The 22,072-nt window shown below is 40.3% G+C and overlaps 1 protein-coding gene across 3 annotated transcripts in view; it reads right to left on the minus strand.

Annotated features, from left to right (window-relative positions):
• iqsec3a (IQ motif and Sec7 domain ArfGEF 3a) overlaps window positions 1-20,118 on the minus strand; it is a 269,750-nt gene extending 249,632 nt beyond the window's left edge. For all 3 annotated transcript variants that reach the window (XM_049473704.1, XM_049473702.1, XM_049473710.1), the window contains exon 1: window positions 19,395-20,118. In XM_049473704.1, coding sequence (XP_049329661.1) covers window positions 19,395-19,951 — 557 coding nt within the window. In that variant the 5' untranslated portion in view covers window positions 19,952-20,118. The remainder of the gene's footprint in view (window positions 1-19,394) is intronic.
• Between the last annotated feature and the right edge of the window lie 1,954 nt (window positions 20,119-22,072).

Genomic DNA, 22,072 nt, shown 5'->3' on the forward strand with positions numbered 1-22,072 from the left:
CAAGGCAGCCTCTAGTAATTACAAGATGTTGTATGCCATAATTACAACATCATATATTTTTATGATGGTACAGCTCCCTAAATATACTGTCTCTTATAATTACAAGATGTTCTGAACCATAATTATCACATAATTATCTGAAGGTCTGGGTGGCCCTGAGGCTTCAACGTTGGCTAGATTAAAGGAAACAGAACATGTGTCGTTTACGTGAAGAAGCACTTTGTAGTTCTATAATTACAGACTGTAGTTCTGTATCTGTTTCTCTGCATATTTTATAATTATCCTCCTTTCACCCTGTTCTTCTTTAATGATCAGGACCCCACACGAGAGACCACCTCACAGCAGATATTATTATTATTATTTTTATTATTAGCACTGATTAGCATGGCTGTTGTGTATGAGGTGTTATAGTGTGTGTTGTGCTGATGGTACGTGTGAGTGGATCAGATACAGCAGTGCTGCTGGAGTTTTTAAACATTGTGTTTAATCTCTCACTGTCCTCCACTCTATTAAAACACTCCTACCTTCAGCTGCTCCACCTTGTAGATAAAAGTAAAGTAAAGTCAGAGACAGAAGCTCTGAATCTGTTGCTGCAAAGTTTACAGTGTTGGTCATCCTTGGTTGACTATTCCCAGTCCAGCTGAGACACTGAGGTGTTTAAAAACTCCAGCAGCACTGCTGTATCTGATTTACCAGTACAATACAGCACAACACACACTAACGCCCCATACACCACCACCATGCCAGTGTCTCCTGACCTTTGAAGAACAAACAGGGTGAAAGGAGGATGATACAGAGGGTGTAGAAACAAGGATGTGGTCCTTGTGGAGGGTGTTATGCTTGATCAGTGTACAACTTGCAATTTATGGAATCACCCACCCGAATACAGAGGGGGTTAGAGAAGCTGCACTAAGAAACGAGGTCCAAGTATGGAATTTAGAGCTGAAACAATCAGTCAATACAATTCTAAAAATCTGTTGACTGCAAATGGTCAAATAATCATTAATGTGTAGCAGCACTACACAAATTACTGCGGACAGAAACACAATAGGAGAAGGGTAATGGACTCACTTACACGGTTTACTCAAATACAGACATCCCAAGTTGCAAACATTAATTTTAGGGAGGTATATGTTGAGGTGAGTTAATGTAACTGTCATAAATGAGATAAATATAAGTAAAAAAATAAATAAATAAAATAAAAAAATTATATATATATATATATATATATATATATATATATATATATATATATATATATATCATATATACATATATATGTATATATATATACATATATATATATGTATACATATATATATAAAACGTATAACGCAAAAACTCAGATTTATCATTAGACAAAGACAAAGAAAAAAAAAAAAAACAAGAAAATCTAAAACATGAATCTTAAACATAGAATAACTAGGGAACACAAAACAACAGACCTGTATACATGAAACAAAGATATTCAATAGAAACACAAAATACAAAACCGATACACGCATATACGGAAAATAAGGATACAAAAGACTCGACCATGTAAAAACTATGGGCTATATATTATGGGTGGGCAATATGGCCCTAAAATAATATCACGATATTTCATGGTATTTTTGCGATAACGATACTCTTGGCGATATGACAAAACACTGACTTTCTTTTTCTTCAAGAATACACTAATGCTCAATACTAATAATGCACTCCATATATCTCCATATATCCAGTGCTGCAGTAAAATTAATGATACTGGACAGATATAATCTCTAGTCTCTAGTAGATATATAATGGGAAATGAGAAGAGTGTGAATTGTTCTTTATCTAAAAACAGCAAAAAAGTCGTACCCTGATGTGATAATAAGGGGTGGGTGATATGGCACGATATTTCGATAAGGTTTAATATCATTCACGATATTCAAAAATGTCATTTAATCATTTAGTCCTCTGTGGGCAATGCTAAAATCACTATTACAATCTGTACTTTTACCAGACATGGATATACTTTAGAGTAGTCAGAGAAATGAGATTTAATAGGATCCATGATGCTCCTTCCCTTAAATGGTGTGTGTGTGTGTATGTGTGTGTGTGTGTGTGAGTGTATCTATTGTTTGTGCTCCTCTTAACACACAATAGTGAACACCTGTGTGTTTAAATGAGGTGAGATGCTTCAGAGCTGGAGAGCTTTTGGAGCTGCACCTGCAACCGTACTCCAGAGCCTGAGGGTAAGCCTGCAGGAGCCAGGCCACCTGCCACACACACTCACACACACTCACACACATTCAAAACAGCTTCTGATAAACTCCTGTCACAGACTGGGCAAGGCCTGGATGAGGGAGCTGCTCTCAGACATGCGCCGCTCAGCCTAGACTCAAAAACATTCTTAAACCCAGAGCTGATGCTCTCAACCACGACTGCTTTAAACAGAGACATACGGGACAGGAAGCATTGAAGATCCCACTGCGGAGGAAAAAATAAATCTGGCAACGGAAAACACAGGTGCGCCACTGACTCAAAAAACAGACTGCCACACGTTCATTGCTATCTTGGCAATGCAACACGTGTACAAGACACTTAGCAGAAACCCAACTTAAATGACCTGTTTGCACACCTTTACAGCATGAATAAGCAGATCAGTTTCCTCAGCTGAGAAGTGCAGAAGCTTCTGCGCTGTTAAAATACCAATCCACCAAAGTCAAACTGCACCTGAATTTTAAAAAGAAAATGACAGGTGACACGCTGATTGATTTATGTCACGTTACATCCAAAACACACCCATGATTAATAAGAAGAATTAGTATATGCATTTTCTGTGTTTTGAGAGGAAAGAAGTCGTACTTTTCCCATCGTTATGATAGCAAAGACCCAATGACACACCCTAAACCAAGCTGCACGGTGCATGGCTGAATGTATCTTGGTATAGTTTAATAATGAGAGTTCAATACATGGAAATGACAAACTGTGGACCTCTGATACTGCTGTTAGGCAAATCCAAAGGCTCTAAACTGTTACATTACAGTCTTAGCTCTATCTGAGTAACGTTCTAATCCATATTATGGCAAGAACTACTAAATACAATAATTACTTTAAGAAATGAAGCTCAGTCAATATGAACAAATTCAAAAACTTTGAAAGTGTCAGTGCAGTCGCAAAGACCATCAGAACTGCCCCAGGAAAGGAAGAGCATAGGTAAACTCTGAACAGGATAAGTTCATCAGAGTCACCAGACTCAGAAACCACAAGTAAACAGCACCCCAGATAAGAGCCCATCTAAATGCTTCACAGAGTATTTTGGTTTGTTTAACACTTTTAAGTTACTACATGATTCTTTATGTGTTCCTTCGTAGTCTGGATGACTTCAGTATTCATTTACTAAGTAGGATAAAAATAAAACCATTGAATAAGAAGGTGTGTCCAAACTGGTACTGGTACTGTTTACTGGTACTGTATATATTGTGTTTATAAAGGGGCAGCAGGAAATGCTATTAAAAATCCAAACTTTTGTACAGTTACAAGCCTGCATTATTAGTAGTTTCATTCTAATCAGCTGAAAAATAGTAAAAAATGAATTTTTAACGTATTCTTGTCATTTTAAAGGGATTTTTTTGGAGTATTAATTTGCAGCGAAAATATTGTATATCGTTGCTGTCCATTTTGGTCTCTTTCTTACGCTGTGCCAAAATTTCTTGATGAACGGACCAATAGAAACTCTTCAAAATGACCTGAAATAAACTCTTTTTTACATTGACTTCCACTGAAAGGTGGAAGATGTTTGGAGTGTTTTTCATTGGACAGCGACGATATAATGTGAGGTTTTGGTGAGTCATTGGTAATGCCATAAACCAATAAAATAAAAGTAGTGCTAAAAGTTATTTTTTTTTTATAAGCCAGTTGTAAAAGAAAACCAGTGCATTTTAATCAAAGGCTAAATGCAGCAGGGTGTAAAACAGTGTGTCAAAGTCATATATTTACTATTTTTAGATCAAATAACAACTTAAAACGCTATGTTAATGCATTCCACGGCACATTTGATAGATGTACTCTGCTCAGAGTAAACAGATTTGGCAACCAGCAGCGCCGACCTGCTTCAATACCTGGAAACATTATGGGCACCACAACCCCATCAACATCTGTCACACTCACTTACTCTGCACTGAACACAGCAGAACGGCAGCCGTGATATCAGGCCAAGCTCCCCCCTCCCTCCATCCTCCCCCCCAGCTCCACTGCTCCGTCCACCTGTCCATCACCCAGCCCACGAGAACACACATCCCTGCCACCCAGCTGTGCCGGCCTGCCGCTCTGAACAGCGCCGCCAAATTAGAGCAGCACTCGTCTTTTAGAGAGAGCTGCACGCTGAACCCGGCTTACCCATGCTTCCCCTTTCTACCCAGACTGGAAACGAAGACAAACCCGTGTCTGGAGTTTATTCAAATTCGCCTTTCTGAGGCTTTTTTTTTTTTAACCGCATTGCTGCATTTCAGCAGAGGAGACAGCAGCGCAACCTGACACCTTCAGAGAGGATCAGCTAAAGCTGTCCAGTTATATTTAGGACATAGAAACCATTACATCAAACATGCTAGGAGTGGCTGGTGTTGGGATGTACACTGCACACCTATACTGTAGCTGTATAGGTAGCAGAAAGTATCGTCATGGCGATGTGCGCATGCGCTATGGTCACATCGCAGGACGTTCGATGTCTCTTAAGGCAATGAAATCAAACACGTCATGTTGCAATGATTTGATTCTTGACACAAGAAGTAGATACACAGCGCTGTCTCTGTGTCTGTGTGAGTGACAGGCTGCTGCTGCCTGCGCGAGAACTGCGAGGGTTGGGTATGTGCTTATAAAGGCACGTGTCGAAAGCTGTGCACCTCTGTCCAGCACAGTTTTGCAGTGCAGATATTTCCAGTTACAGCTGAATTCACGCTTTTAAAAAAGCCATTTAAATGCCTGATTTAAGGGACGATTAAAGTCAAAGTCAAAGTGGTTTTTTATTGTCATTTCAGCTATATACAGAGTACACAGTGAAACGAAACAACGTTCCTCCAAGGACCATGGTGCACATAAACACAGTGTAGACAGAACAATAGTGCAACAGTACAAAAGTGCAGACAATACAGACAATACAACACCATACAGACAAAGAATAATAAATAACAAGACAGTGTGCAAATTTTGCAGTGTGCAAAAAGGACCAGGTGAGGTAGTAATTACTCTATTACACAGTGTGCAATAGTCCAGTGAGGTAGTAGGGTTTTTAGTGCTTTCCATTTTCTGGGGTAAGTGGGGTAAGAGTGTGTGTGCATGTACAGAAAAACCATCAGTTCAGTCTCTGCAGTTGAGGAGTCTGATGGCTTGGGGGTAGAAGCTGTTGCAGAATCTGGTCGTGCTGGACCGGATGCTGCGGTACCTTCTTCCCGAAGGCAGGAGGGAGAACAGTTCGTGTGAGGGATGAGTGGGGTCATTCACAATGCTGGTTGCTTTGCGGATGCTGCGGGTGGTGTAAATGTCCGTGATGGAGGGGAGAGAGACGCCGATGATCCTCTCAGCTGTCCTCACAATACGCTGGAGGGTCTTGCGGACAGAGACGGTGCAGGTCCCAAACCAGGCAGTGATGCAGCTGCTCAGGATGCTCTCAATGGTCCCTCTATAGAAGAGTGTGAGGATGGGTGGAGGGAGACGGGCCTTTCTCAGCTTCCGGAGGAAGTAGAGACGCTGCTGGGCTTTCTTGGCTGTAGAGCTGGTGTTCAGGGTCCAGGTGAGCAGATACTTACAGTTGTTTTGCAGTTTTCCTCAAGTTTTGAGTGCTCAACGCTGACTCGGTCATAACTGGTGACGTTATGCATTGTTTAATATCATGATATATATTGTCAAAAAAGAGAACATTTGCAATGTAATAATGTTTTTTACCAATATTGTGCAGCCCTAGCATTATCCTTATTAAACCATTACCTGTTAGAGGTAAGGAACACCACTGCACTAAATATTGATATAATACGTTGTTAGTAATGAGTTAATAATGAAATATTCACGCTGGTTGTTAGGATTAATTTGGTTTCAGACATCTTTTTGATAATTAACCCTTGTGTGGTGTTCATATTTTCGTTAGTCGTTTACTTTGTTACTTGTATTTAATTCAGCAAAATTAAGCAATTTTACATTAAAATGCTTTACACATGCTTGCCTCACCTAAACTGCAAGCAATATAAACAGCTTACATGGTTAATATTTGCCCTTTACCTTTCTTATGTTACATTTCTTTCAAAAAGTGCTACTCTTTTTTTTATTAGTTTTTTTTTTTAATAAAATGTAAAAGAAAATGAATTAAACTCAAGATATGAGTAGAAAATTTGTTTAGTTTCAAATTTACAAATAAAGCAATGTTTATTAGCCCTTGGCCAAACATACTGTATGTAATATAAATGGTCGGGGGGGGGGGGGGTGTACAGTGTGTGTTTATGGAAAATGTGTTTTGATATATGTTTCTCACAAAAAATGAGCCAATGCCAATGAGTTTGAGTTAGAAAAAATATTTTTTTTGTATCATTTGATGAAAAATGAAAACGGGTCCCACAGACCCGAACACCACACAAGGGTTAAACATGCACCAGGTCAAACTGACCTGGGAACACCATTGCTGTTCCTGAAAAATGAATAAAAAAATAGGAGGGTTAAAGAAATGTGATCAAGTAGGCACTATATAAATCAGTGCAGAATGTCTAATTATTAATTATATAACCTGTCCTGTTTAAATAAAGTGATTTTACTTCAGTATTAATCAGCAGCACATCTTATCTGAAGTGTGGGTCTTTATATATTTATATTGTTTATATATTTATATAAACATAAAGACTGGTGACTGGTTTGGATCTGATCAGTATTATTAGCTAATACTCAGCATTAAGAGGCTCAGCTAATGAACGCAAATCAACATCCCGTGACCACATGCATCATAGCGTGTGACGCTGTGTGTGTGTGTGTGTGTGTGTGTTTGTGTGTGTGTGTGTTGTCAGTGTAGTATTTATAGTTTATGGATGAGCACACAACAGATTCAGCATATTATCCTTAAACCGCTTCGCACTCGCTCTGGATATCTCTGCAAATATAGATGCCAAAGAAAACAACAGATGGTGTGATGCTCTGTGTGATGCTGTGTGCGTGTGTGTGTGTGTGTGTGTGTGTGTGTGTGTGTGTGTGTGTGCGTTTGTAGGCCTAGTCACATGACGCAGACAGAGACAAATCAACTGGCCAAGGTGAAAAACGCAGAATCAGGGAGATTGAGGTCAGAGCTGCACTTCATTAATCAATTCTCTCATTAACCCTTACTTACCGCACCCGCCATTCATCAGCCGGTGATGTCACTCCTACACTTCTAAATCAAACTACCATAAGTAACTGTAAGCACACTGTTACTCATCACAGAAATCACAGAGGAAGTGTTGTAGAGCAAAGCTGTCCTTATTTGCTGAGCTACCCATCTCAGCACTGGAGTTGTAGAGGTAATGGAGTCCTGCGGTAATCCATTCCATGCAGCACAAATCTTCTCACACAGCTCCTGCAAATGTTGCTGTAGTGGTGTAGACGTGTTGATAATGCATCCAACAGCATCCCACACAGTTTCAATCAGGGATAGGTCTGGTTATGCAGCTGTCAATAGCATAGTATCTCTGTCTTAAAGGAAAGCGGTTGAGATGGCAGCAGTATGTGGATAAGCATTGTGCTGTTGGAATAGTGCACCGGAGTGTGTGTTTAGAAAAGATAAGACCACTGGTCGCAGGACCTCATTAATGTACAGTAACCATGGGCTGTTGAAGTGCCTGTAATAAAGACCAGATTTGATCTGGCATCATATAAAATTACACCTAGAGCTGGGCGATTAATCGATTTTATTGATTAATTCGAATTTACAGTTAAGGACGATGTGTTTTTTGTGAAAATCGATTTTCTCTGATTCTTAATTTTCACCACCGACGCTCCTCTGAGCTTAGCCCCGCCCCTCTCTCCCGCGCAGCCCCACCTCCTCCACAGTGTCTCCCTCTTTGTAAAAAGCTATTCAACAATTTGTCTATAATAGGTTTGAAAATAAAGAAAACTTAAGAAAGCTAAAAAAATTAATAAACTTAAAAACTGCTCTTATAATAACATTTAACAACACGGCAAAAAACTGATTTATGTAATTAACCTAAAAAGAAAGTTATTTTGAGACGTCACTGCCTATTTAAAAAGCAACAGAAGTTGTTCATTTGTTGGAGTTCATTTGTATCATTTTTAGAGCGTTTTTTTTCCCTCTCACAATGTTAATCCTTTACAGCTTCAAACATATGTATTATGCAAATTAGGCAATGATGTCTTTTAGCGACTTCTAGGGACTTTTAGGAATTTTTAGTAGGGGGAAAAAAATCTATTTAAATCGAAAATCGGATTTTTTTTTTAAAAATCGAAGATTTTTTTTTTTGGGCCATATCGCCCAGCTCTAATTGCACCCAACATCATGACCACCGGGTCTTTTAATGTATAAAATTTACTTGACATCTCCACCAAGGTGAAGTGGGACTCATCAGTGAAGACTTCCCACTGACATTCTTAGTCATGCCATGTCACAACTATGGCACAACTAACTACCTACCAAGTTTCATTACTGTTAGTCGATTCCTTCTGGGTGCAGCTATTTTTTGACAATGTATCAAGTGTGTGATGTATTAAGTGTGTAACCTTTAAAACAAAACTGCAAGAAACTGAAGGAACTGATAGAACTGCAAAACAACCAAACCACTAGCATGGGGTACCAAAGCAACCACTACAGCAAAACATGAGCAACAATCTAAAATGCTATAGCAACCACCTGGGATACCATAGCAACTGCCAGGCAACCACCCAGCAACTCCCTTTCAACCACAAAGCTACATAAATGCATATAATGACAACTGCCTGAAATGCAATACCGATTACTTCGCCACACTGTAGTACCCATCTACAGTGGCACTTATGCCACCACAATTTTAGCCCAATTTTTCAGTTGCCGACAGTTTTTCGTTGATCTGCGACAAAAGCTTTGCTGGGAGGCAAATCTCTTAGCGTAAAAGATGCTCTGCGATACGTCGCTGACTGATCTCTGACCAGTCTCAGACGCCTGGAATATTCAACATGTTTAATATCTGACTCAGTCAGCGACTGGGAGTCAGGAGCAGCAGCTACCTAAAGCTATTTATTTCAGTGTTACATTTTTGTGGCTGAATAGTTTTAGTGCATCCCCACACAGGAAATACCATACCAGCTATTAGCTACACCACAGCATCCACCTGAGATACCGTAGCAGCCACTTAGCAACACCAAACAACCCACTAGAATGCCCAGGTTGTGCTTATAACAAACAGTATGGTAGATTGACTGCATGGTGTAAATAATACCTCTTTATAGGTCACAGGCTTATGTCCACTAATGAGGTAACTCCATCATCAAACCACTGCTATTCATTGGCCATAATTGAATTGTTGTATCTATGAAGGATGTGGTAATTAGGTGTAGATAAGTCTATGTAATAAACATAATAATACTGAAAGCTCAGACTGTGTACTAGCAGCCGAAACTTCATCCAGAAATCCTTATTAGAACAGCATTAGAATAAATCATCAAAACTGGCCCTCATTGGTAAAGATAACAGCTTTCCACCACAGGCCAGGCTGACCACTCAGAGTACAGAGCTCATTAATAAGTTCAGGGGTTTGGGAGGATGCTCCGTCAAACTGTCATCCGCTCAACTCTTCAAAGCATTCAAAATAAAACACCGTGCCATCATTTTAGTGGATGCGACGTGCAGTCTCAGAAGTTGGCTAAATAAATAAATAAGTATAAGTATAAAACTAGCATCAAAGGCAGAATGAAGCATCACTGAAGCAGAAAGCTAATGCTGTCAAGGCGTTTCACAGATTACAGACTCTGCTGAATCGGCTCAAAAAAAAAAAACGCTTTTTTTTTCTGTCTAGTCCTCTTGTGAGTGGAGGACCGTCCAGGAAACGGATCTCGGGTATGTCTGGGAGACATGGTAGTGGTCTAAAGGCCGTCTAATTTTAGAGCAATAAAACCAAAAACAATTGGGACAGAATTTAATAGTCAAAAAAAAAAATATCTAATATGTAGCTTGCCATCAGCTGCCAGAACCCTGAGAGAGCACAATTGGCCATACTCTCTCTTTGGAAGGGTAGATGGCGCTCTCTCTCACACCACTTCAAAGGGTGATGTCGATCAGCACAAGACATCTGTGAGCTGATGTATCAGAACCAAGTTGCTGCGCTTTCCTCAGAGTGCACTGTGATGCTACTCAGCAGCATCAACATTAGCAGCAGTTCGAAAAGAGGCGGTGGCTGGCTTCACATGTATCGGAAGAGGCATTTGCTCGTCACCCTCCTGGTGTTGGGGCATCACTAGTGATAGGGGGAGTCCTAATAAGTGTGTTGGGTAATTGGCCGTATAAATTAGGGAGAAAATGGGCTAAAAATGTTAAATAAAACATTGAATTACAAAACTCTAATGTACACAATGCTTGGACCATCAGACAGACCTTTAAAAAAAACTTTCATCATCTCCTTAAGAAGCTAAAGAACACTGCACTGAGATGTGGAATATGTGGGCAGGGTATTGAATGCTGCATGCATTGAATGTTTGAATGAATTTTATTTTATTATATTTTATTTTATTTTAGAAGTCATAGATAATCGGTATGAAAATTAAAGAATTAAAGTACATTGGGAGAAGCCAAGTTTCATTTTAGAATAAGGTTCTATGGACTGATAAAAGTAAAATTGATTTATTTGCAGGGCGGTATGCATGGTCGGAAAAGAACACAGCATTCTAAGCAAACACTTAAAGCTAAAACTTGCTGTGGGGCTGTGTGAACAGTGCAGATACTGGAAATCTTGTTAGAGTTGAGGGTCTCATGGATTTCAGTCAATATCAGCAGATTCTTGAGAACAATGTTCAAGAATCGGTGAGAAAGTTGAAGTTGAGCCAAGGCTGGATATTCCAACAAGACAATGACCCTAAACACTAAACACAGCTCAAATTATTATTGAAAATCTGTGGTGGGAATTAAAGCAGGCTATTCATGCTTGGAAACTATCAAACCTGACTGAAGTGGAGATGTTTTGTAAAGAAGAATTATCCAAAATACCGTCAACCAGAAGCCAGACTCTTATTGGAAGCTATAGGAAGCGTTTAAAGGCTGTTATTTCTGCAAAGGAAAAAGGAAAATCTTGAAAATTAATAGGGGAGCCCAAACACTGTGTGTATATATAAATACAATATATATAAGCTTTAATACCTAAGATGAAAAGATGCCTGGAGTATTTGAGGAGCATATTTACACAGTAAGACAGCTATGGATTAGTCCACCTATTAGTTATAAAGCCAGCTGGCTCAGAGCGCACGAAGCAACAGACTGCAGGCTAATATTTTGGCATCACAGCATGGAGCCAGCATGTCCATGAAGCAAGCAATGACCTTAGCCATCAGTGTCCTATGATTTAACGCAGCACGATGATGCAAACCATCACTCCCACTGAGAGGTGTAACACATAAATCAATGGAGGCCAAATAGAAGCATTTTCTAATGTAGGGAGCCTTTCAAAAAAGAGAGAAACGGCGCCGTTGTTGTTGTCCCACGCTCTTAATCCTGAATGTACTTTGGAACACAAGATATTTAACTTAATTTTTTTACACAATATGGACAAAAGTTGTGTGGTATCTGCTTTTAAATCTAGAGCTGGATTTTTTTTTCAGCAGGCTTTATGTGTGCTTGTGTCCATCCTTCCATTGTAAATATATAACAGACGTAAAAAAGTGCATCTATGAAACATGAAACTGCTAAAACTGCTGATGTTCTTAGAACAATTATCTAAACAATGATCCAGACCTCAACTTCATGAATTTTAGAGGATATGAACATTTAATAGCTTAAAAAAATCGTATGTTTTCTATTTACAAGCATCAACTAAATTGATATCAGCCAATAATTTTCAGCAGAAATACGCAAATGGCTATTGGCTGATATTTGTAGCAGACCCTGAGACCTGGTAATATGATTATATGATTAATTTTTCAAAAGTCTCAAAAGTCTGAATCAGAACAGTAACCAGATCCCCCTCTTAAGAGTTCATCACTTTGCACAGTACAGTCAGTATCAGATCACTGACCGGATATCCCTCTTGAGGGTCTATCACTTAGCTCAGTGCAGTGCACTCAGTATTAGAACACTAACCAGACTCTCTCTTAAAAGTCCATCACATAGCACAGTACAGTGAGTATTAGAACACTAACTGGAAAACCCTCTTAAGAGTCCATCACTTAGCACAGTACAGTAAGTATCAGAACAGTAATCAGATACCTCTCGCGAGAGTCCATCATCTAGCACAGTACAGTGAGTATTAGAAAAGTAATCAGATTCCCCTATCAAGAGTCCATTATTTTGCATAGTACAGTCAGAATCAGATTACTAACCAGATATTCCTCTTGAAAGTCCATCACTTAGCACAGTACAGTAAGTATCAGAACAGTAATAAGATAGCCCTCGCGAGAGGGCTTAGCACTATACAGTCAGTATTAGAGCACTAACCAGAAATCTCTCTTGAGAGTCCATCACTGGCAAAGGGCTTCAGGATTTACATGCTGGTTAGCGGCTACACTGCCCCTAGTGGTTTTGTGTGTATTGCACAAATACATTTTTGAAGGAGGTGCGCGACCTATGCTCCAAACTGACGCAGGATACACAAAGCAGCCATGATGCGTACGCAAACACATAGTTAACAGCAAGTATATATCAACATTAACCTGATATCCCTCTTGAGGGTTCATCACTTAGCACAGTACAGCAAGTATCAGGACACTAATCAGATACCCCTGTCAAGAGTCCATCACTTAGCTCAGTCAGTGAGCATCAGAATGCCTGAAAAGCTTAATGTGGCATCCAGCCTCATCTTAAAAACCTTTTATAAACTTTTAGTTACATGTGAAGGTCACACTGGAAATCAGGTTACAGGCAAGCATGGTTGGTGATGGTCTGGATGCCCTGCCACATGCGCCGAGTGTCAGTAGTGTCCTGGAAGTGGGCATGGATTTTCTTTGCGTAGAGAGGCAAAGCGCACCTACGCAAAGAAAATCCACGTCCACTTCCAGGACACTACTGACACTCGGCGCATGTGGCAGGGCATCCAGACCATCACCAACTACAAGTCACCCTCCCCTGCTTGTAACAGTGATGCCTCCCTTCCAGATGCACTGAACTCCTTCTACGCAAGGTTCGAAGCACAGAACTACACGACAGCAAGGAAGACTACACCTCCTCCAAACGACCAGGTACTGTGCCTGTCCTCAGCTGATGTGCGGAAAACTCTACTCAGAGTCAACCCACGGAAAGCCCCAGGACCAGACAGCATACCTGGCAGAGTGCTCAGAGGATGTGCAGAACTCACGGATGTTCTCACGGACATTTTCAACATCTCTCTGAGTACTGCAATCGTGCCGACGTGCTTCAAGACGACCACCATCATCCCTGTGCCGAAGAAGTCTCAAGTGTCCTGCCTTAATGACTACCGTCCCATTGCACTTACTCCCATCATCATGAAGTGCTTTGAGAAGCTGGTCATGAGGCACATCAAAAAACAGCTCCCGTCCTCACTGGACCCTCTGCAGTTTGCGTATCGTCCAAACAGATCAACAGACGATGCCATCTCTACTGCGCTCCACCTGGCTCTCACCCACCTGGACAACAAAGACTGCTATGTTCGAATGCTGTTCATCGACTTCAGTTCAGCATTCAACACCATCATCCCTCAGCATCTGATCGGAAAACTGAGCTTGCTGGGCCTGAACTCCTCCCTCTGCAACTGGGTTTTAGACTTCCTGACTGAGAGACCACAATCAGTCAGGATTGGAAACAACACCTCCAGCACCACCATACTGAGCACCGGCGCACCCCAGGGCTGTGTGCTCAGCCCACTGCTGTTCACTCTGCTGACTCATGACTGTACTGCAAAGTACAGCTCAAACCACATCATCAAGTTCGCTGATGACACAACTGTAGTTGGCCTCATCAGCAAGAACGACGAGTCAGCATACAGAGAGGAGGTGCAGTGGCTGACGGACTGGTGCAGAACCAACAACCTATCTCTTAACGTGGACAAAACCAAGGAGATGGTTGTTGACTTCAGGAGAGCTCCAGGTGTCCACCACCCGCTGAACATCAACGGCTCTGCTGTGGAAATTGTGGATAACACCAAGTTCCTCGGTGTTCACATTGCAGAGAACCTCACCTGGTCCCTCAACACCAGCTCCATAACCAAGAAAGCCCAGCAGCGCCTCTACTTCCTGCGGAGACTGAGGAAAGCACATCTCCCACCCCCCATCCTCACCATGTTCTACAGAGGGACTGTAGAAAGCATCCTGAGCACCTGCATTACCGTCTGGTTTGGGAATTGCAACACCTCAGACCGCAAGACCCTACAGCGGATAGTGCGGACAGCTGAGAAAATCATCGGAGTGTCTCTTCCCTCCATCACCGAGATCTACACCACACGCTGCATCCGCAAAGCAACCAGCATTGTGGACGACCACACCCATCCCTCACACGGACTCTTCGCTCTGATGCCGTCCGGCAGAAGATACAGGAGCATCCGAGCCTCCACTACTAGACTCTGCAACAGCTTCATCCACCAGGCAGTCAGACTTCTCAACGCACAGAGACAGAACTGAACCCCCACCCCACCCACCACTCACCCAACACACTCGCACAAAACTAAACTGTACACCCCCCCCCTTTACACTCACAAAGAACTGAACTTCACCCACACACACACCCAGTCAGCACACAGAGGCTGACATGACTTTATTTGCTGCACTCTTAAAAACTATAAACTCTACCTCAGTAACTGCTGTGATTATATATGTTACAGTATGTCACACATCTCTGCACCTTATCCCCACTATACACTTTATTATACCGTATCGGTACTGCACTGTCCTGTCTTTAAATAGTCTCGTCTTTTGTATTTATTGTATTTATTGTTATTTAGTGTTATAATTTTATAATTTTATGTTGCACTGTCGTCACTCCTGCACTTTATGTTGTCTATTGCTTGTTGTTCTATATTGCACCATGGTTCCGGAGGAACGTAATTTCATCACACTGTGTACCTGTACTCAGATGTAATGACAATAAAAGCCTCTTGACTCTTGACTTGAAGCATTGACTACACAGTAACCTCCATAACCACTAAACATAACTACCACTCTGTTGGCTGGAGAACTGAACAGAATGACTTAAAAAAAATCGACAGAAAGACCCAGATCCAAAACGACCTTTCCAGGGAAACTCCAGGACCCTGCGTCCTGCGTTCAGGGTGGGTTGTTTATTAATCTCCGCCCTTTAATCTGTGAATGTGATTTATGGTGGTCATTAATCTCTGCCTGCGCATTAATTCCTCCACACTCGGCCGATCTGCCCTGTGTCCTGCCATCTCCCCACCATGCCTACAGGCTGTGTCAAAACCTATTTGTCATCTCGCCCTCTGGAGAGCAGGTCTCCTCCGAGACCTTAAGGAAGCATGAACCTAATCGGAAATCGGAAAGCCTGCTGCACTGAGAGAGCAGCAAAATGTAGCACTGTGCAGCAGAAAAGAGAATTTCTGTTACTGAAACTAGAAACATTTCACCAGGCCAAGAACAGCAGCAATATATTAGAAAACCGGATCATCCATTATATTCTGTACTGCATTACAGTATATATATAAATATACAGCTCTGGAAAAAAAATTCTTTGATTTCTTTGATACCAAATTGAAACCTCTGGAATATAACCAAGGGGAAGATGGATGATCACAAGCCATTAAACCAAGCTGAACGGCTTGAATTTTTGCACCAGGAGTGGCATAAAGTTATCCAAAAGCAGTGTGTACGACTGGTGGAGGAGAACATGCCAAGATGCATGAAAACTAGAGTTATTCCACTTAATATGGATTTAAGACTTTACAAATATATGAAATTGTTTCTTAAAGCTCTGCATCTTTTTTGTTATTTCCGCCATTTCCGCCTTTTTTTTGGAATTTGGGAGAAATTAAATCAAATAAGACTGCCTGTAAATACAGTGGCAATATTAAAGCAGCATTGTGCAATATTTTTCCTTCAAATAAAATGATTCAAAAGCAGGATATTGCTCCGCTTAGGCCCATCACAGTAATTACATTATCAGCTAGTCATTCTGAGTATGCAATCATTTTTGCGAACCTCAATACTGACTATTGTTTAATTATATTAATATTTATGCTTTAGAATATATAAACATTTTATCATAAATGCATTATCATGTACTGTATTTCCAGTGTAGCAGTGGCATAACATGATCTTAAAATGAAACTAGCCTCTTATCATCACCAGCCTTTAGCATGCTGCTAACAGCACTATGTAACTTTGACCAAGTAGGAAGAATAACTGTGTAACACTGCCTGTCATAGTGTAAAATCCTGTAATATTACTCTACGCATCAATACACATGCTTCATTCACTTTATGTAACAGGTCTGTATTTCTCAGCTTGTCCAGAAATGCATGTGCTAAGCCTGTGTCCTTTAGTGGTGTCTTAAATTACACTTTCTTGCAGTAGAAAGTGAGCCCAGGAGCAAGAAATACTCCCACAAGAAATTCTCTCACAAAATGCTGCTACATCATGAGAGCTTATATAGTAAAAATATCTAAACATCCTTATATTTTGTAAAACGAGAAAAATCTGTGTATGACGTTTTACAGATCAACCGCTAAGTAGCAACATACTGGCAACACCTGAACAACCACCTGAGACATATCATCTACTTGGGATAGCATGGCACCTGTCTAGAAACACCCTATAGCAACCACCTAGCAACGCCATAGCAACCACCTAAAGTACATTAGTAACCACCTTTAGGTCTGTCACGACAATCATTTCTTGTGGCTGATATATTGTCCCAGAAAGAATTGCGATACACAATATTTTTGTAGTTTTAAGACTATTAAATGCAACTGACATAGCGATAACAGAATAGCATAAAAAAGTTATTTTGTGATTTTTTAGGAATTTTTAAGGAAATAAAAATTTTAAATAATAATTTATTATAATTAGTTCAATAATTATATACTTATTTCTTCACCTACTTAAGTCCACACTGTATGTACGGACTGAGTCACAGTTATTAAAGCATGACTGGCTAAAATACTGTTTGCTGTTATATGTGTGAACAAACATATAACAAATAAACACAACAGACAATATCACGATTATCAAAAATGATTGAGGTCATGTTCATTTATTGTACGATAAATTGATATTGCAATTATCGTGACAAGCCTAACCACCTCACAACACTACAGCACTTATTAAACAACTGAACAATTAGCAATACCATAGCAACCTTCTGGGATACTACATGAACCACCTACACCTATCAACACATGACAACACATCAAAAATGTTTTATTTGAATAGTTTGATGATGTCACACAAACATATTTACATAAATCTGCATATTCAGGCTACAGAATTCTAGTAAACACTATGTAATATTTTATTAATAATAAGATAACAGCTTTGTGATGCTCCACTCATACAGTGTAACTTCTGAAAAGAGGGCAGGACAACGATCAAGTGAGAAATAGTAGAGTAAAATCAAGTTTTCAGTCATTTCTGCACAGCTTCAGTTCAAATGCTCCTTTAATATAGATGAACCCATTCCTTCTGCTAATCATTTAGCACTATAATGTTCAATCTGGGTGCATTTGTACTTTGAACTTTTATTCAATGTGTCAAAGCCTCCAAACAGCCTGATAAAGACAGACTATTGGACAGTGTGTTATCTGTTGAGTGGGATTTCAGGAGGAAGCTATTGATGCTCAGGAGGATTTTCTCAGACAGGCAGAGTGTGTGAGATATCAATTTAAAAGGCATTAAATCATCTTTGTGCAGCTAAATGCTGCAGCACTGTATCAGCATGAGATGTCCTGTAACATCAACAATACCTAGGACAGTACAGTGTGTCCAAACACTGCTAATCGAGTACAGAACGTGCTGCAGCTATAAGCATATACACTGCAAAAAATGTCATTAAGGTGCTGGTGTTTACAGCTCTGGACAAAATTAAGAGACCACTTCAGTTTCTGAATTCTGTTTCTCTGATTTTGCTATTTATAGGTTTATGTTTGAGTAAAATGAAATCATTGTTGTTTTATTCTATAAACTACAGACAGCATTTCTCCCAAATTCCAAATACAAATATTGTCAGTTAGAGCATTTATTTCCAGAAAATTAGAACCATAAATAATGCAAAGAAAACAAGTTCATATTCATATGAACAAGTTTTAAGAGGTTAAAAAATCCGTATTTGGTGGAATAACCCTGGTTTTTAATCACAGTTTTCATACATCTTAGCATCTTCTCCTCCACCAGTCTTAAACACTGCTTTTGGATAACTTTATTAATCTGAATGAGATTGATTTCACTTGTCTGTCTGCATGGACTATTCTAGCCAGAAGCCACCAGTCACCATCCTTACCACTCACTGCCCTGTCCACTGTGGGTGTTAACATTAGCGGTCTATGACTTATTCCAACCATCATAAATCACAAAGCCTTGCCATAAACATGCAGGCCAGTGTTTAACCTCACTCACAAGATAACATCCTCTAAGTATAATATATATCAAAGATACATTTTCTATGTAAAAAATAATATGTAGAGTCTATGATATTTTCACTTCAGTGATGGCGGTGCTCGGAGTTGAAGCTAGTTATTAGATGTAAACAATGTTTTTTTTACTTTCTTTTAACTTTTTAATGTTTAGCTTCTTTTGCACTTTAGTTAGTTATTAATGCTTCGATTAAAATGTCTCTCCAGATTCTAGCAAGGAGGTGTGGAGCTACTTTGAGCCTGAATAACAGTGGAAAAAGCGATATACAGGGCAAATTATGCCCTGTGTCACCCAGTCTGAAGGGTGTTTGGACAAACTTTTCAAATTTCTGGATCTTAGAATGCTGTGGGAATGTGCTACTCATCAAAGGTAAGTACTTTTTATCATGTTTTTTTGGAGTTCTCCTTTAAATAGCCTACAATATTTTTAAAATGGCATTAATTAAATATGTCCTAACTGGCCGTAAATTATTGTATTGGTTTATTTGCGTAAATAGTCAAATTAAAGAAACGCGTAAATAGTAGCGAGCTTTATATGGTTTTTACGAGTGTAAATATTTCAGGCGTTTTTTACAACGTGTTGGAATAAACAGTAAATTTAGGCAATCATACAAAAACCAGCAGAAGAACCGGTCTGAGCGAAACGTTCAAGGTTAAAAAGGTAAAACGTTGAGAAAAACGTGACTTTTCACTCACTCAGCTTTCCTGGCCAGTCCCACCGAGCGGCACAGGCTGGTGGGAGTCTGCGGCAGGAGCGACTTGCAGCGCGGGCTCCTCCGCTCGTCGTCCTCGGTGTCCGGGCTCGGCTGGCTGGGGGACGGCAGCACAGGAGGCGGGGTGGTAGCGGGCACTAGCTGCAGCTGCTGCGGGGGCGGAGGTGGAGGAGCCGAGGCGGCGGCGGCAGCGGCGACCTGGGCCGAAGCTCCGCCGGCTTTGCTCGGGGCCGCGCGCTGAGGATGAGGGGGAGGATGGGCAGGAGGGTGATGGTGGTGCTGATGGTGGTGGTGCTGATGTTGGTGATGCTGGTGGTGCTGATGCTGCTGCTGCTGCTGCGGCTGGGGTTGGGGATGCTGCGGATGCGGGTGCGGATCCCTCAGCCGGCGGTTCTCGCCGATCAGATCCTCCACCTTCCGCTCGAGCTCGTCGATCCGCTGCCTCTGGGTCTGGATCAGGCTCTGCTGGTTCTGCACGATGGTGGTCAGCTCCTTCAGGTACAGCACGGCTTTCATGGGGTTGTCCAGCAGACTCTCCATGGCCGACGGTCCAGCGCGGGTGGGTGAGAAAGGAAAGCGGCGGCTGCCTGAAGCCTGTGGCGGTTCGGGGAGGACCTGGAGCGGTTCTGGGCGGCGGGTTCGGGTCGCTGAGCGGATCTGAGGAGCGATTTCCTTCCCTCTACTTACGCCGCGACGATGCGGATGACGGTGCCGAATCGGGGCGTTAGTGCTGTTTTTTAACTCCACCCGTTTTCGGACAAACCACGCCCCCTTATATTTCACACTGGTCCAAACGTGTAGAAAGTAATACAATGGTTTTCTTTAGTAATTTAGAGTAGTGTGCTTATTTTTTATATACAAACTGGTGTTTTAATAAAAACAGTTAAAATTTACAAGAACTTAAAATTTTGCAATTTTTTAGATTTTACCTTTTCCTTCCTAATTTTCAGAATTTACATACAAATAACTGCATATTTGTTATTAGTTAGATAAACTTCTTACAAAATGTAACGTGTTTCTAATTCATTTACATTTATTTGATATAGCCAAAATTGGTTCTCTTTGTGACCAAGCAAACACAAAACAATTGTGTCTACTTTTCACAACTTTGCAAAGTCAGCATACTACTTCTCAACAAAGCCGAATAGTTCATTATTATAAAATAATAATGGGAAGATTGTCTTTTTAATTTTAACACGTATTTCAACACACATGTGAAGGAAAAACTAACCACCCGACGTGCAGTTGAAAGACCTGCGGAAGAGAATTAGGTTCTTTAGACTTTAATGTGCTTGATTTTCAAATTCTGAGTGTTCTAGAGTCTAGAGTGTGCTCGTGATAATTGCTATTAATGCAATGCTGCGAACCATGGTGGGGAAAAAAACAATACGTCAAGATATTATATGTTTATATGCACACGCAATATTGCGAACCGCGTGGTGAAAAAAATATATATTTTATCAAGTTGATTGAGGCAGGAGCCATAACAAAATCTGAGCAACATTTTTTTTTTTTTTTTTTTTTTTTTGCTGTTATGTTTTGTGCACATTTTTTTTATTTTGCTAAATATGATGGAACCTTTCTAACCTAATATCTACAGTTTATTCAGTACATTTATTATACAGTTTAATGTATTAATGCATGTAGTAAATATAAAAATAATATAAAATTTAATTTAATAAATAAATGAAATATCTTCATTGTAGATGATCATGGTTAGGATTGGACAGCAGTTCACACACTTCTCCAATAGACACGCAGCAGCGCGATGAGCTTCCAGCCAATTCTCGCGCGCATGTCTGAAAGCGGGTGGGATAACGGGAGGCTGATGCTGCGGATCAGCGGCGCAGCTGATTGGAGGAGAAGCTGTAGTAGGAGGATGACGTCAGCTCCGCGGCCAACAACAGAAGAGCGTGTGTGCTGTTAAAGCACTTAACCCCATCACCTCCTGCATTTAAACTCCACTGACCTTAAAGATATGCCAACTCCTCCATTACCTTTTATATTCTCTAAATACACTAACCACGCCCACAAAGTCACCCAAAATCACTGCTGACCTGAAAACATAAATCTGTGTTAACCTGCACTGAAATACATAGGTTTGTGCATATATATTTTTAACTGTTTTAACCTTTTCAGAACTGAATTATACAGCCCTGGAAAAAAAAAAGAGACTTCAGTTTCTGAATCAGTTTTTCTGATTGTGCTACTTATAGGTAAATGTTTGAGTAAAATAAATATTGTTGTTCTATTCAATAAACTACAGACAACATTGTCATTTAGAGCATTTTTTGCTGAAAATTAGAAATGGCTGAGAAAATGAAAAGATGCAGAGCTTTCAGACCTCAAATAATGCAACAAAAATCATTATTTGGTGGAATAACCCTGATTTTTAATTACAGTTTTCATGCATCTTGGCTTGTTTCCCTCCACTAGTCTTGTGTGAAAGTTGTGCTATAACTGATCAAAGGTTAGCGTGAAAAGGTAATTTTTGAACATGTTTACATAGCTAGATATTTTGATGAAATTAGTTTTATGAAGGTGAATTGAAATTAGATTATTTTCATACCATGTCCTTAGTGCTAAACATTCAATACATAAAGGGGGTGGACAATGAAACTGAAACAACTGGTTTTAGACCACAATAATTTATTGTCCCGA

The sequence above is a fragment of the Astyanax mexicanus genome, chromosome 2 (assembly GCF_023375975.1).
Source record: "Astyanax mexicanus isolate ESR-SI-001 chromosome 2, AstMex3_surface, whole genome shotgun sequence".
Classification (NCBI taxonomy): Eukaryota; Metazoa; Chordata; class Actinopteri; order Characiformes; family Acestrorhamphidae; genus Astyanax; species Astyanax mexicanus.